This window comes from Rhinopithecus roxellana, chromosome 12 (assembly GCF_007565055.1).
Source record: "Rhinopithecus roxellana isolate Shanxi Qingling chromosome 12, ASM756505v1, whole genome shotgun sequence".
Taxonomy (NCBI): domain Eukaryota; kingdom Metazoa; phylum Chordata; class Mammalia; order Primates; family Cercopithecidae; genus Rhinopithecus; species Rhinopithecus roxellana.
Window position 1 is genome coordinate 130,355,546 of NC_044560.1, and position 16,880 is coordinate 130,372,425.

At 49.3% G+C, this 16,880-nt stretch overlaps 1 protein-coding gene across 2 annotated transcripts in view; it reads left to right on the forward strand.

Annotated features, from left to right (window-relative positions):
* GRIK5 (glutamate ionotropic receptor kainate type subunit 5) overlaps nucleotides 1-16,880 on the forward strand; it is a 75,335-nt gene that overhangs the window by 46,680 nt on the left and 11,775 nt on the right. Inside the window, exons 13-15 of one of the 2 annotated variants that reach the window (XM_030942690.1) lie at nucleotides 2,218-2,334; nucleotides 2,519-2,628; nucleotides 3,110-3,283. In XM_030942690.1, coding sequence (XP_030798550.1) covers nucleotides 2,218-2,334; nucleotides 2,519-2,628; nucleotides 3,110-3,283 — 401 coding nt within the window. The remainder of the gene's footprint in view (nucleotides 1-2,217; nucleotides 2,335-2,518; nucleotides 2,629-3,109; nucleotides 3,284-16,880) is intronic. The other variant, XM_010358984.2, reaches the window with a different exon arrangement.

Genomic DNA, 16,880 nt, shown 5'->3' on the forward strand with positions numbered 1-16,880 from the left:
CAGTCGTGTTAAGAACAGGGTGATGGGGCCTGGCATGGTGCTCATGACTGTCATCCCAACACTTTGGGAGGCTGAGGTGGGCAGGTCACCTGAGGTCAGGAGTTCGAGACCAGTCTGACCAATTTGGTGAAACCCTGTCTCTACAAAATATACAAAAATTAGCTGGGCATGGTGGCATGCCCCTGTAATCCCAGCTACTCGGGAGGCTGAGGCAGGAGAATCACTTGAACCCAGGAGACAGAAGTTGCAGTGACCTGAGATTGCGCCTTTGCACTCCAGCCTGGGTGACAGAGCAAGACTCCATCTTAAAAAAAAAAAAAAGGGCCTGGGGAATGTGAGAGGACCCTAGGGTAGGAGTGAGGTGGGGTCTGGAGGCTGCTTTGGGGAAGGCTGAAGGGGTGGGTGTGATGGGAGCCTGGAATGGGGAAGAAGAGCTTGGGGGAGAGCATGTGCAAAGGCCCTGAGGCGGGCATGAGCCTGCTGCGTTGAGGAAAGAACAGGCCATCGTGGCTGGAGCAGAGCTGGCAAGACAGAAGATATGAGGGGAGGTTGGCAGGGCAGCTGAGCCCCAGGTCGCCAGGGCCTCTTGGCCATGAGAGGGTTTTGTCTTAGGTGCTGGGGGAAGCCATGACACGTTTTAAACAGGAGACTGTCCCCTTGGCTTATATGTGAGGAATGGACTGGGAGGTTATGAGTGGCGACAGGGGCCGCCGGGGAGGCGGCCAGTGCTGTAGTCAGGAGTGAGGTACCAGTGGCCCAGGCCCAGGTGGTAGAGTTGTAGAGAAATGGACAGATCCGAGGAGTGTTTTGGGAGCAGAGCCACTGTCCTTGCCCGGCCCAGCAAGAGGCAGGTGTCTGGCCTGAGGCATGGCCCCAGGAGTGAGTGAGGAGAAGGCCAGTGTGGGAACAAAGGACGAGGGCCCTTAGGCTTTCAGGAGGAAGTGGGATCTTGAGCGTTTGGCCCCAGGACTGGAGCCCACCTGAAAGGCCGTTGCTTCCTCCTCTCTGAAATGAGGCTGTGGCCACCAAGCAGGGCCTTGCTGGGACAGACCCCCAGTGGGTGCTTAAAATAATTAGATTATTTTTATTAGCTGTGATGTATTAGCTGTATGTATTAGCTGTGATGTATTAGCTGTGATGATTCCCGCGACGACTAACGTATTAGTCATAAAAGTGGCAAGTGTACGAGAAAGGGGAGAGAAGTTCCCTATGCTCAACACCCAGGAATTCCCAGAGAGATTCTCCAAATCCACATTCTGGGCCCCTGCCACACTGCCGCCTCTGGATGATGCTTCAGGGCTGTGCTGTCTCACTCTGCTCCTCGGTTATATTGAGGCTGGTGCCATCTCTCCTGTACCTGGCTTTAGCTGTTTAGCCTGGGCCATCTCCCTCTCTGCTTGGGGTCATCTTTGGGGTCTGTGTCCTTTCTCCCCAACCCTGGATTTCACGGTGGGCCTGGCTGCTCTCTCTTTGACCGTGGATTTTGTTTTTAGCCTGTGTCACCTCTCTCTACCTCGTGGTTATCTTTTGTCCCTGTGCCATCTCTCACCGACCTTGGGTTTGTATCTGGGTCCTGTGCCATCTATTTCTGACTCCAGGTGAAGTTTTGGGCCTGGGCCACCTCTCCTTCATCCAGGATTGTGCTTTGGTACTGGTGTCATCTCCTGACCAGGATGCTGTTTGGGGCTTGTGCCCTATCTCCCTGACTATACACTGGGCCGGGGCCTGGGTTATGTCTCCACTGGCTGTGGACACATGCTGACCTGCACCTTTCCTCCCCACCCGGGGTCATTTCTGGGCCCTGCATCCTCTCTCCCTGCTCTGTGTTCTGTCTGGGCCTGTATTATCTCGAGTTCTGCCAGTCTCAGCCGCTTCAGGACCTTGGCTCTTTTATGGCCCTAGGGAGAAGTTGCTGCTTGAATTGGAGTCTGGGGAGATCCCCCATCCCCAGCCCTTGATGCTGGGGCACAGTTGAGGCCTAGGGGATGGAGTCATTGTGCCTGGGGACGTGAGATGATGAGGATGGATATGTGATGAGAGTCCGATTTCAGGCCCAAGGTGGACTCCTGGAGTCAGTCCAGGCTCCTGGCCCCTTCTGCTCCCTACCTCTCTCTCTCTCACCTCCCTCAGTTGCTCACTCTCCATGCATTTCTCTCTAACTGTCCACTTCTGTCTTCCCCTCTGCCCGCCTCTGCCCCCGCCTGGCTTTCCCTCCAGCAGAAGGCAGACCTGGCTGTGGCCGCCTTCACCATCACAGCTGAGCGGGAGAAGGTCATCGACTTTTCCAAGCCCTTCATGACCCTGGGGATCAGTATCCTCTACCGAGTGCACATGGTATGGTTCCCCTGGAGACCGTGGGCTGCTTGCCTGGCATGGAGGCTCGGAGGCTTCGAGTGGGAGCCAGACTCCCCCAGGACCTCAGATGGGCCGGTCAGGCTCCCAAGTCCCTGGTGGGGCAGGGGCTGGGTGTGAGGCTCAGGCCAGGGGTGGCTCCGGGTCTCACTCCCTCTCCCCACAGGGCCGCAAGCCTGGCTACTTCTCCTTCCTGGACCCCTTCTCCCCTGCCGTGTGGCTCTTCATGCTTCTTGCCTACTTGGCTGTCAGCTGTGTCCTGTTTCTGGCTGCCAGGTGAGTCCACTGCCTACTGGGAAGGAAGGGGCTGGAGGAGGCATGAGCCGGGGCCTCTGGGACTGACCTGCCCCTTCTCTCTCAGAACTGTCCTTGGCCTCCCCTTTGGGGCCTTGGATTCCCTGCACCCTCCTTTCTCAATTTTGTACCCTGTGTCTGAGTCTCATTCTTCCCCTTGTGGCTCTGACTGTGCTCTGTGATTCTGTGTTCAGGTCTCTCCCCTTCCCTCCTCTCCCTTTTTTACCTCCTCCTTTCTCTATTTCTCTCTGTGCATCTCTGTGTCTGTCTCTGCCTCTTCTGTCTCCATCTCTGTGCATCTCTCTCTGCCTCTTCTCTGTGTGTCTCTGTCCATCTCACTCCTTTTTCCATCTCTCCCCCTTTTCTTCTGATCACCGTGACTTCATCTTTTTCCTTTGCTTCTCTCCTTTTCCTCCCCACCTGGGCCCTGGGCTCCATCCACCCGCTGCACGTCTCTCCACAGGCTGAGCCCCTACGAGTGGTATAACCCGCACCCATGCCTGCGCGCACGCCCCCACATCCTGGAGAACCAGTACACGCTGGGCAACAGCCTGTGGTTTCCCGTGGGGGGCTTCATGCAGCAGGGCTCGGAGATCATGCCCCGGGCGCTGTCTACGCGCTGTGTCAGCGGAGTCTGGTGAGAAGCTTTCTATCTGCCTCTGCCCGGGGTTGGGGAGGGACCCATCTGAGGCCTGGGTGGGATTGGGGCTGTGGCATCTCCTGGCAGATTTGATTCCTCGTTTTCCCCTGCAGAGCTGAAAGACGAGGAATGGGGTGGGGAGAGCTGAGCTCCAGCTCTGCTGCTCACTAGCTGTGTGAGCTTGGCCAGGCCGCACTCCTCCCCTTGTCTCAGTGACCTTCCCTGAAAGACGGGGAGAAAGATGCCCACGTCTCAGGGTTGTGAGGATTCGGTGAGGCTACTATGGAAGAGTGCTCTGTGAGCCCTACAGCCTTGTGTGGGCAGGAGGGGTACAATTGTAACAGGATCAGTGTCACTGTCTTGGACGTTGCCCTGGTCATCACAGGGACATAGAATCTCCAAGCCAGGACAGCCGTCACTGCCTAGATGTTTTCTCAAAGTCCCACTGGGACCCAGTATCTCAGACAGAACTTCTTTGCCCCCGTCCCAAGCCCCAATAAACTACATGTCAGACGGCAAACACCCACAGCTTGTGGTGTCTGGCCCACAGGTTTGATATTGTTGCTGTTGTTGTTATTTTGAGAGTCTCCCTCTGTCACCCAGGCTGGAGTGTGGTGGCACAATCTTGGCTCACTGCAGCCTCCACCTCCCAGGTTCAAGTGATTCTTTTTTTTTTTTTTTTTTTTTTTTTGAGACAGAGCCTCGCTTTGTTGCCAGGCTGGAGTGCAGTGGCGTGATCTTGGCTCACTGCAACCTCTACCTCCTGGGTTCAAGAGATTTCCCTGCCTCAGCCTCCTGAGTAGCTGGGACTACAGGCGTGCACTACCACACTCAGCTAGCTTTATGTATTTTAGTAGAGATGGGGTTTCACGATGTTGGCCGGGATGGTCTCGAACTCCTGACCTCGCGATCCACCTGGCTTGGCCTCCCAAAGTGTTGGAATTACAGGCGTGAGACACCGCGCCTGGCACACCTGGCTAATTTTTGTATTTTTAGTAGAGACAGGGTTTCACCATGTTGCCCAGGCTGGTCTTGAACTCCTGACATCAAGTGATCTGCCCGCCTCGGCCTCCCAAAGTGCTGGGATCACAGGTGTGAGTTACCGTGCCCAGCCTTGGCCCACGGTTTTAAGAAACTGGGAATTGAATGCCAACACTTGGAGCACATTCACTCACAAATTTAGATTTCTTGCTTTCCTTGAAAATCTGGGAGATCTGGCAGCGCTTGGCTGGCATTCCTGCCTGGTGTCACCGTCTGCTCCCATCCACCCCCGTTCCCACTGCCCACTGCAGTCGCCTGCTGGCCTGGCCTCTGTAAGCATCCACGTTTGCTACCCTGGGCTTTAAATAGCAGCTGGACTTGGTTGCTGTTCCTGCAATTCTTCTCACCTCCTGTTCCTCACAAGAACCATGGAGAGCCAAGGAGAATGCTTGGAACAGGGAATATGCTCCCTGTTTATGGATTAGGAGACTGAGACCCAGAGAGAAGGAATAGCTTGCTAAAGACTGTGTAGTCAGCTAGAGGCAGGGCCGGGCTGGGGCCAGGACCAGGCTCCTTCCCCCATGCCAGTGGGCCCTCAGCACTGTCCAAGCTCAGCCTAGCCCTCAAGGCCCTTGGGAGTCTCTCCAGGGCAACCCCAGGTATCTGGCCTTCTTGAGGAACACTTCTTCCTCACCTCCCCACCACATAATTCACTCACCCATGGTCATTCTTTTATAGGAAAAGGATCTCGATCCAGACCCCAAGAGAGGGGTCTTGGATCTCTCACAAGGAAAAATTCAGGGCGAGTCCATAAAGTGAAAGCATGTTTATTGAGAAAGTAAAGGAATAAAAGAATGGCTACTCCAATTGCTTGAACTCAGGAGGCGGAGGTTGTAGTGAGCTGAGATCTCGCCACTGCACTCCAGCCTGGGTGACCAAGCAAGACTCTGTCTCAAAAAATAAATAAATAAATAAATAAATAAATAAATAAATAAATAAATAAAAGAATGACTACTCCATAGACAGAGCAGCCCCGAGGGCTGCTGGTTGGGCTGCTGGTTGCCCATTTTCATGGTTATTTCTTGATGACATGCTAAACAAGGGGTGGATTATTCATGCCTCCCCCTTTTAGACCATATAGCATAACTTCCTGACGTTGCCATGGCATTTGTAAACTGTCATGGCTCCAGTGGGAGTGTAGCAGTGAGGACGACCTGAGGTCACTCTCGTGGCCATCTTAGTTTTGGTGGGTTTTAGCTGGCTTCTTTACTGCAACCCCTTTTATCAGCAAGGTCTTTATGACCTGTATCTTGTGCCAACCTCCTGTCTCATCCTGTGACTTAGAATGCCTTAACCGTCTGGGAATGTAGCCCAGTAGGTTTCAGCCTCATTTTACTCAGTTCCTATTCAAGATGGAGTTGCTCTGGTTCACATGCCTCTAAAAATTTCACAGATGCCTGTTGAGCCTGTCCATGTGCCACACACTCAGGTGAGGAATCAGCCCCATCCCTGCCCTGGAGAGGCAGAGGAGCTGATAATAAACAAGTAAACAGATAAATCAACACTGGACATCCTATTTTATTCAAAGAATAGGTCCCAAAGATATTACCTAATTTGTGCCTTTTGTAATTCAAGACTAACCTTAATAGGTGGCAGTTTTTTCCCTTCTCCTAAGTGGAATTAACTGCGGTATGGCAGGCATTAGCAATTCACTTGGTCACTTGGACACTTGCAAGTCTTGATGGTTTTTTTTTTTTTTTTTTTTTTTTTGAGATGGAGTCTCACTCTGTGGCCCAGGCTGGAGTGCAATGGCCAGATCTCAGCTCACTGCAAGCTCCGCCTCCCGGGTTTACGCCATTCTCCTGCCTCAGCCTCCCGAGTAGCTGGGACTACAGGCGCCCGCCACCTCGCCCGGCTAGTTTTTTGTATTTTTAGTAGAGACGGGGTTTCACCATGTTAGCCAGGATGGTCTCGATCTCCTGACCTCGTGATCCGCCCATCTTGGCCTCCCAAAGTGCTGGGATTACAGGCTTGAACCACCACGCCTGGCCTATTGATGGTTTTTTTAAATGGTTTTGGATGGGCATCATTTCAAATGATACCCCTGTAGAGGATTGCTTGAGCCCAGGATGTTGAGGCTACAGTGAGCTGAGATCTGGCCACAGCACTCCAGCCTGGGTGACAGAGCGAGACTCTGTCTCCAAAAAAAAAAAAAAAAAAAGCACAAACCCAAAAAATCCAATGAAAGCCCTATAGCCCTATTTGTTTCCTATTGCTACTGCAAAAAATTACCACAAATTTAGTGGCTTAAAACAATACACATTTATTCTCCTATAGTTCTGGAGGTCAGAAGTCTGAAATAGATCTCAATGGGGTAAAATCAAGTTCTTGGCAGGGCTGGCTCCTTGTGGAGGCTCTATGGGGAGAACCTGTTTCCTTACCTTTTCCAGCATTTCGAAGCCACTTGCATCTTTGGTTCGTGGCCCCTTCCTCCATCTTCAGAACCAGCAGCATAGGATCTACAAATCTCTCTCTCTAACTTCCTTCTTCCATTCATAAGGACCCTTGTGATTCCTTTGGGCCTTCCTGGATAATCCAGAGTAATCCCCCCCATATCCAGATCCTTAACTTAATCACAGCTGCAAAGTCCCTTTTGCTGAGTAAGGTCACATCTTCACGTGTTCTGGGGATTATAATAGAGACTTCTTTGGTGCTGATGGGCGGGGCCTATTCTGCCAGTCACACAGTCCACGTGAAATGTACTAATATTTTCTATATAATGATGTTGCAGATGCACATAAAATGTGCTACTGAGGAACGAAACAGGATACAGTAACAGAACAGTAGAGCATGGGGGCAGTCAGAGGAGGGTCCCCTGAGGAGGTGAAGTGGGCTGAGTCCTAAAGGCAGAAACAGAGTCGTCCATGCCAAGGAGAGGGAGGAGCATTTTAGACAGAGGGAGAGGGCCAGGTGTGTGAGGTGCTGAGAGGGCACCCAGGAGACCTGCCGTGACAAATATGGTGGCGTCCTCACAGGAGGGTTGGGGAAGACCAGTGGCCTCCTCTCTGCTGGTCACTGCTTCTGCCGCCCAGCCAGGGGCCCTTTTCCTGAGGGTCACACTCTCTAGCCAGCTGTTTTCTGCCCCTTCCCATCGCTATCACCCGGACAGCTCCCACTCGTGTTCCCTCCCTCATCGGAGACTTTGGCCCTGGGGCCCACTCTCTTCTGCACCCAAAGTCCTCCCACACATTCACTCATTTAGCAGATGTTTGAGAATCTTCAGATGTGACGTAGCAACATGACTCAGCAGGCCAGTCCCCGCCCTTGTGGGACTCAGGGTCCAGTGTAGGGGGTGGGATTTGGTGCCATCACCCTTGAGGACTTGGCTGGTAGCTGACCTGCAGCAGCCTGGCCAGAACCCACCAACTGGGCCCCTCCTCTCCAAGGCCCCCTCAGCCCACAGCCTCCTGCAGCCACACTTGAGGTCTTGTCACCATTCAGGACTGCCTCCGGAGTTAACGTTTCTTTTTTTTTTACCCCTTTGTTTTTGAGATGGAGTCTTGCTCTGTCGCTCAGACTGGAGTGCTGTGGCATGATCTCAGCTCACTGCAACCTCCGCCTCCCGGGTTCAAGTGATTCACCTGCCACAGCCTCCCAAGTAGCTGGGATTACAGGTGTGCGCCACCTTACTTGGCTAATTTTTGTATTTTTAGTAAAGATGGGGTGTTTCCATGTTGGCCAGGATGATCTCTAACTCCTGACCTCAAGTGATCCACCCACCTGGGTCGGCCTCCCAAAGTGCTGGGATTACAGGTGTAAGCCATGGCACCTGTCTGGGAGTCATCTTTTCTTTTCTCTCCTCTCCTTTCCTTTCCTCTCCTTTCCTTTTTCCTTTCCTTTCCTTTTTCCTTTCCTTTCCTTTTTCCTTTCCTTTCCTTTTTCCTTTCCTTTCCTTTCCTTTTTCCTTTCCTTGACGGAGTCTTGCTTTGTCACCCAGCGTGGAGTACAGTGGCGCGATCTCGGCTCACTGTAAGCTACACCTCCCAGGTCCACGCCATTCTCCTGCCTCAGCCTCCCAAGTAGCTGGGACTACAAGCACCTGCCACCACGCCTGGCTAATTTTTTTTTTTTTTTTTTTTTTTGTATTTTTAGTAGAGATGGGGTTTCACCATGTTAGCCAGAACAGTCTTGATCTCCTGACCTCATGATCCACCCGCCTTGGCCTCCCAAAGTGCAGGGATTACAGGCATGAGCCACTGTGCCCAGCCGGGAGTCAGCATTTCTAAGGTTTCACTCTGACCATGGCCCCCATCCCTCCCGACTCTCCCTTGGTCACTTGGTGCGATGAGTCCTCTGACCTCCCTCTTCCCATTCTCTGAGCCCTTCCTGCTTTCACTCGTCCATCTCTAGGTGGCTCCTAGGCTGTCTCTGCAGCCATTGTCCTCAACTTTTCCCGAGGTCCTCCTTTCCTCACGCCCTCCTGGCCAGAAAACCACAAAACCTCAGATCTAGCCAGTAGTTGGGCTTTGCCCGCCTTCCCCCAACCCCAGCTGCACCAGGGGCACATACAACCCCTTATCCATGCCTCCAGTCTCTGTCTTACCTCCAGGGAGCATTTCACCAGGTTAGCCACCCTTCTAGAAACTCTCTCCTTGCTTCTAGGCTCTGTGTCCTCCTGGTTTCCTCCAACCTCTCTGGTCCTGTTTCATTTGCTGTGGGTTCCTTCTGCCCTTGCCACCCCTCAAATGGGGCTTCTCGCTTACACCAGTGAGTTTTCAGTGCTTGCAGACCCAACACCCTCTTTTTATAACAAATATTTTTTAATACATCCTTTTCCACCATGAGCTGAAATTCAAGGCTAATATATCTTCCTACATGCATAATTTGCAGAAAAATCAATATAACACCCTAATTGCAATATGAAGGAGAAAAAGCAGGGAAGTGACTTCTAATAAAGTAATATTATGGCAATACACAAATGCCTGGGTGTGGCTACACCAGAAGACAAATGCAACAGTCGGTGCCTGCTTAGAATGAGTAAGTGGCATGATGAGAAGTAAGATCATTTAACAGAATTATGTTGCCACTCGATATCTGACACATCGAAATAGTTGACGAATGAGTATGTTTGTGCAAATACAAGTCACTGTGAACGTGATGATTTGCTAATGCAGCTAGTGCAAGGGTCTTAACTTGGGTCTCGAGTTTGAGTGGAGTTGCTGTCAGAGACATGATTTCCCTCAACAGTGAGCAGCTCTCAGCAAAGTTCCAAACAAAACAACACTCAGTCATCCCTCAATTAAAACAAGAGGTGCATTTCTGGTGTGTACTAGGCACTGAGTAATATTTGTTGTTGTTTTGTTTTGTTTTTATTTATTTATTTTCAAGATGGAGTTTTGCTCTTATTGCCCAAGCTAGAGTGCAGTGGGACGATCTCGGCTTACTGCAACCTCCACCTTCCGGGTTCAAGCGATTCTCCTGGCTCAGCCTCCCAAGTAGCTGGGATTACAGGTGCCAGCCACCACGCCTGGCTAATTTTTTGTATTTTTAGTAGAGACGGGGTTTCATCATGTTGGCCAGGCTGGTCTCGAACTCCTGACCTCAGATGATCCACCCGCCTCGGCCTTCTGAAGTGCTGGGATACAGGCGTGAGCCACTGCGCCTGGCCAAATAGTTTTGTTTTGCATGAATGACAGCATTGACCAGTAAGATGGGTTTGGAGAGACTTGGTTTCTGGAGAGGCTGAGTCAGACCCTGGGTCTTTGTGCCTTGGGGTTTTGGTTTTATTTTGCAGGAGGCTGTATAATTCATCTCTCTCTATCAAGCCCTCACTCCATCCCCATCCCAGTGCCTAGCATAGCACTTTGCACGTGTGTTCTGCGGAGGACAGCTGCTGTTTTCATTATCATGTGCTGGGAATGTGAGGGTGGGAGGTCTGGGAGGCCCTTTTCAGCATCTCCTCTGCCTTCAGGCCCCTCAGATCTATATGGTCTACAGGGACCCTGGCCATTCTTACTTGCCAGCAGGGAGGACAGAGAGGGCCATGGTAAGATAAGCGGTTGCTCTGGGGTCCTGCAGCCAGGCTGGTGGGAGCCTGTTCTCCCCGGCCGGTCCTGTGTCACCAAGACAATGAGAGCAAACACTTGCATAGCACTTGCTGTGTGCCAGATGAACTCAGTCACTCTTCACAAAACCCAGTGAGGAAGCGCCTACAATTGTACTAACTTCACAGGTGAGGAAGCTGCAGCACAATTCCAAGGTCACACGCAAGGCAGTGATGGAGACGGGATCTGGGGATTTTCCAGAGATCTTTCTATGACTGATTTCTAATTTAGCTCCATCATGGTCAGAGAACATTCTGTAGAGGACTTTAATCCTTTTAAATTTATTGAGACTTGCTTTTGAGCTCAGCATATGGTCTGTCCTGGTAAATGTTCTATGTGAAGTTGCATTGAATGTGTTTCTGCTGTTGGTGGGTGCAGTGTTCTATAAGGGTCAATTGGGGCCAGTAGGTTGGTCACGTTATTCAAGTTTTCTCTATCGTTACTGATTTTCTACTTGTTCCATCAATTATTGAGAGGAGTTTTGAAATCTAACCCTGTGATTGCAGGAAATTTATCCATTTCTCTTCAATTCTATCCATTTTTGCCTTATGCATTTTGAAGCTTTGTAATTAGGCACACAAATGTTTAGGACTGTTATGTCCTCTAGATGAATTGACCCGTGTCATTATATCTCTCCTTATTCCTGGTTAACATTCCTTGTTCTGAAGTTAACTTTATTTGATACTAATATAGGCACTCTGCCTTTCTGATGCTTCATGCTTGCATAGCATATCTTTTCCCCATTCTTTTACTCTCGACCCATCTAGATTATTATATTTAAAGAGCATTCCTTTTCTTTTCTTTTAAATAGAGATAGGGTCTCACTTTGTTGCCCAGGCAGGTCACGAACTCCTGGGCTCAAGTGATCCTCCCATCTTGGCCTCCCAAAGTGCTGGGATTACAGCTATGAGCCACCACACCTGACCAAGTGTGTGGTGAGTATCAGGGAGTGCAATGGTGTGATCTCAGCTCACTGCAACCTCTACTTCCTGGGTTCAAGTGGTTCTCCTGCCTCAGCCTCCGGACTAGCTGGGACTACAGGTACATGCCACCATCCTGAGTAGCTGGGATTACAGGTACATGCCACCACACCCAGCTAATTTTTATATTTTTAGCAGAGGCAGGGTTTCACCATGTTGGCGAGGCTGGTCTTGAACTCCTGACCTCAAGTGATCTACCCGCCTCTGCCTCCCAAAGTGCTGGGATTACAGGCATGAACCACCATGCCCCACCCCAAGTGTGTTTCTTATAAACAATGTACGCTTAGGCCTTAGAGCAAGGTTTGGCCAACTTTTTCTGCATTGGGCCAGATGGTAAATTTTTTTTTTTTGGAGATGAACTCTTGATCTGTCGCCTAGGCTGGAGTGCAATGGCACAATCTCAGCTCACTGCAACCTCCGCCTCCTGGGTTCAAGCAATTCTCCTGCCTTAGCCTCCCAAGTAGCTGGGACTACAAGCGCACGCCAGCACGCCCGGCTAATTTTTTTGTATTTTAGTAGAGACGGTTTCACCATGTTGCCCAGGCTGGTCTCGAACTCTGGAGCTCAGGCAATCCACCCGCCTCAGCCTCCTTAAGTGCTGGGATTACAGGTGTGAGCCATCATGTCTGGCCAGTAATTTTTCTTTTAAATTTTATTTCTATGCAATAGTTGTACATATTTTTGGGAGTACAGGTGATTTTTTTTTTTTTTTTTTTTTTTTTTTTTTTTTTTTTGAGATGGAGTCTTGCTCTGTCACTCAGGCTGGCGTGCAGTAGTGTGATCACAGGTCACTGCAGCCTCAACCTCCCAGACTCAAGTGACCCTCCCACTTTAGCCTCCTGAGTATCTGGAATCAAAATCACAGGCGTGCACCACCACACCCGGCTAAATTTTTTTGTTTTTGGTGGAGATGAAGTCTCACTATGTTGCCCAGTCTGGTCTCAAACTCTTGGGCTCAAGCAGTCCTCCCACCTCAGCATCCTGAAATGCTGGGATCAGGGTAATTGGGAAATCCATCACCTCAAACATTTATATTTTCTCTAAGTAAAGATGTTTTTAAATCTTTATCTTTATCCTTATTTTTTTAGAGACAGGGTCTTGCTCTGTCTTCAGGCTGGAATGCAGTGTGACTATAGCTCACTAGAGCCTCAATCTCCTGGGCTCAAGGGATCTTCCTGCCTCAGCCTACTGAGTAGCTAGGACTACATGCCTGGCTAATTTATTATTATTATTATTACGTGTGTGTGTGTGTGTGTGTGTGTGTGTGTGTGTGTTTGTGTGTGTAGAGAGAGAGTTCTTACTTTGTTGCCCAGGCTGGTCTTGAACTCCTGGGCCTCAAGCTATCTTCCTGCCTCGGCCTCCCAAAGTGCTGGGATTACAGGCATGAGCCACTGCTCTGGCCCTAAGTAAATATTTTGGACTTTGTTTGTCATATGGTCTTTGTTCCAGCTACTCAATCTTCCATTATAGTATAAAAGCTGTTGTAGATGATACATTAAATGAATGAGTGTGGCTGTGTTCCAATAAAACTTTATTTATGGATACTGACACTGAAATTTGAATTTTATATAAATCATGTGTCATAAAATATTCCTTTTTTTTTTTTTTTTTTCTGAGGCAAGATCTCTCTCTGTTGCCCAGGCTGGAGTACAGTGGTACAATCTTGGCTCACCGCAGCCTCAACCTCCCAGGCTTAAGGAATCCTCCCACCTCAGCCTCTTGAGTAGCTGGAACCACAGGCACGTGCCACCAAATCTGGCTTTTTGTAGAGATAGGGTTTCGCCATGTTGCCTAGGCTGGTCTCAATTCCTGGGCCCAAGCGATCCACCCACCTTGGCCTCCCAAAGTGCTGGGATTATAGGTGTAAGCCACTGTACCCAGCCTGTTCTTTTGATTTCATTTTAACCATTTAAAAATGTGAAAACCGGCCGGGCGTGGTGGCTCACGCCTGTAATCCTAGCACTTTGGGATGCCAACACGGGCAGATTGCCTGAGCTCAGGGGTTCTAGACCAGCCTGGGCAACAAGGTGAAACCCCGTCTCTACCAAAATACAAAAAATTAGCCTGGTGTGGCAGTGTGTGCCTGTAGTTCCAGCTACTTGGGAGGCTGAGGCAGGAGAATTGCTTGAACCTGGGAGGCAGAGGTTGCAGTGAGCTGAGATCGTGCTACTGCACTCCAGCCTGGGCGACACAGCGAGACTCCGATTTGGAGACGAAGTCTCGCTCTGTTGTCCAGGCTGGAGTGGTTATACATATGTTTTTACATATATATAGTATATGTATATGTGTATATATACATATATGTATATATGTATGTACATATACATATACTATATATATGTAAAAACCATTCTTAGCTTATGGGGCTGTACAAAAATAGACAGCAGGCCAGATTTGGCCTGTGGGCCATAGTTAGCCAATCCTTGGTTCAAACCATTTACCCTTAATGTAATTACTGGTATGGTTAGGTTTAAATCTGCCAACCTGCTATTTGTCCCATCTGTTCTTTGTTCCCCTTTTCCTCTTTTTCTATGTTTGAGGGTTTACTGGGACTTTTTCTTTTCTTTTCTTTCGAGATAGGGTCTCACTCTGTCACCCAGGCTGGAGTGCAGTGGCACGAATACGACTCCTGGGCTCAAGCCATCCTCCTGCCTCAGCCTCCTGTGTAGCTAGGACCATACGTGCGCTCTACCATGCCCAGCTAATTTTTTGATTTTTTGTAGAGACAGGATCTCACTTCATTGCTCAGGCTGGTCTCAAACTCCTGAGTTCAAGCAATTTGCCTACCTTGGCCTCCCAAAGTGTGGAATTACAGCATGAGCCACTGTGCCTGGCCTGTTGGGATTTTTAAGATTCTGTTGCCAGGCGCGGTGGCTCAAGCCTGTAATCCCAGCACTTTGGGAGGCCAAGACGGGTGGATCACAAGGTCAGGAGATCGAGACCATCCTGGCTAACCTGGTGAAACCCCGTCTCTATTAAAAAAATACAAAAAACTAGCCAGGTGAGGTGGCGGGTGCCTGTAGTCCCAGCTACTCGGGAGGCTAAGGCAGGAGAATGGCGTAAACCTGGGAGGCGGAGCTTGCAGTGAGCTGAGATCCGGCCATTGCACTCCAGCCTGGGTGACAGAGCAAGACTCCGTCTCAAAAAAAAAAGATTCTGTTTATCTCTACTCTTGACTTGTTAACTATACTTCTTTGTTCTATTTTTCTTAGTGGTTTTCTGGGTTTACAATACGCATCTTTATTACAAAATATTTTCAAGTAACATTATACCATTTCACATAAGATATAAGACCTTGCCGGGTGCGGTGGCTCAAGCCTGTAATCCCAGCACTTTGGGAGGCCGAGGCGGGTGGATCACGAGGTCAGGAGATCAAGACCATCCTGGCTAACATGGTGAAACCCCGTCTCCACTAAAAATACAAAAAAAACTAGCCGGGCATGGTGGCGGGCACCTGTGGTCCCAGCTACTCGGAGGCTGAGGTGGGAGAATGGTGTGAACCCGGGAGGCGGAGCTTGCAGTGAGCCAAGATCGCGCCACTGCACTCCAGCCTGGGCAACACAGCAAGACTCTGTCTCAAAAAAAAAAATATATATATATATATAAGACCTTGACAACATATGTTCCTCTCACCCTCCCATCCTTTGAGCTCTGCATATCTTATGAACCCCACAATACATTAGGTTTGTGTGTGTGTGTGTGTGTGTGTGTGTGTGTGTGTTAAACAGTAAATGCAGCTGGGTGTGGTGCACCGCTCACGCCTATAATCCCAACACTTTGGGAGGCTGAGGTGGGAGGATTGCTTGAACCCAGGAGTCCAACACCAGCCTGGGCAACATAGCGAGATCTCATCTCTACAAAAAAATAAGAAACATTAGCCAGGCATGGTGATGCATGCCTGTGGTCCCAGCTACGTGGGAGGCTGAGGTGGGAGAATTGCTTGGGTCCAGGAGGCTGAGGCTACAGTGAGCTATGTTCACGCCTTTCCACCCCAGAACGAGACCCTGTCTCAGAAACAAAACAAAACCACTAAATGCTTCATAAGGAAATTTGAAAGTGAGGAATATATCTTTTTTATTTACCCACAAATCTACCATTTGAAGAGGGTACCCTTCACCCCTTCTGGTACATCCACGTTTCTATCTGGTGGTGTGTTTCTTTTATCTGCAGAACTTCCTTTAATATTTCTTGCTGTGCGGGTCTGCTGGCAATTAATTCTCCCAGCTTTGGTTTTGTATGAAAATGTGTTAGTGTGTCTTCTTTGAGGGATATTTTTGCCTGCTGAGGAATTCTAGGTTGACAGCTTGTTTTGATTTTTCTTTCAGCATGTTGCATCGTCTTTGGGCTTGCACACTCTCTGACAAGAAGTCGACTGGCACCCATGTTATCTTTGATTATCTGAATGTAATTTGTTTCCCCCCTTCTAGCTGCTTTTAAGATGTTTATCTTTATTGTTGGTTTTCAGCAATTGATTAGAATGTGTCTTGGTGTGTTTTATAAATATGTGTGTTTAGCCTACCTGGGGTTTATGGAGCTTAGATCTGCAAGTTTATGGTTTTCATCAAATTTGAAAAGTTGTAGGCCATTACTTCATCAGATTTTTTTTGCCATTGAGGCTGTGTGCTCATTTTCAGTCACTCTTTCCTTTCTGTGCTTTATTTTGGATAGATTATTGCAGTCTTCAAATTCTCTAATCTTTTTTTTTTTTTTTTTTTGAGATGGATTTCCACTCTTGTCGCCCAGGCTGGAATGCAGTGGCACGATCTCAGCTCACCACATCCTCCACCTCCTGGGTTCAAGCGGTTCTCCTGCCTCAACCTTGCAAGTAGCTGGGATTACAGGCATGCACCACCACGCCCGACTAATTTTATATTTTTAGTAGAGACAGGGTTTCTCCATGTTGGTCAGGCTGGTCTAGAACCCCTGAGCTCAGGCAACCCATCTGTGTCGGCCTCCCAAAGTGCTAGGATTACAGGCGTGAGCCACTGTGCCTAGCTTTTTTTCTTTTCTTTTTCTTTTTCTTTCTTTCTTTCTTTTTTTTTTTTTTTTTTTTTTTTGAGACAAAATCTTACTCCGTCGCCCAGGCTGGAGTATGGTGGCACAATCTCAGCTCATTGCAACCTCCGCCTCCCAGGTTCAGGCAATTCTTCTCCCTCAGCCTCCTGAGTAACTGGAATCACAGGCATGCGCCACCACACTTGGCTAAGTTTTGTATTTCTGGTAGAGACGGGTTTTCGCCATGTTAGTCAGGCTGTTCACAAACTCCTGAACTCAGTTTATCCTCCCACCTTGGCCTCCCAAAGTGCTGGGAATTTTTTTTTTTTTTTTTTAAAGATAAGGTCTCACTCAGTCATCCAGACTAGAGTGCAGTGACGATCAGGCTCACTGCAGCCTTAAACTGGCCTCAAATGATCCTCCCACCTCAGCCTTCCAAGTTGCTGGGACTATAGGCAGGCACTACCACACCCGTCTAATTTTTTTATTTTTTTGTAGAGACAGGGTCTGGCTATGTTGACCAGGCTTATCTCA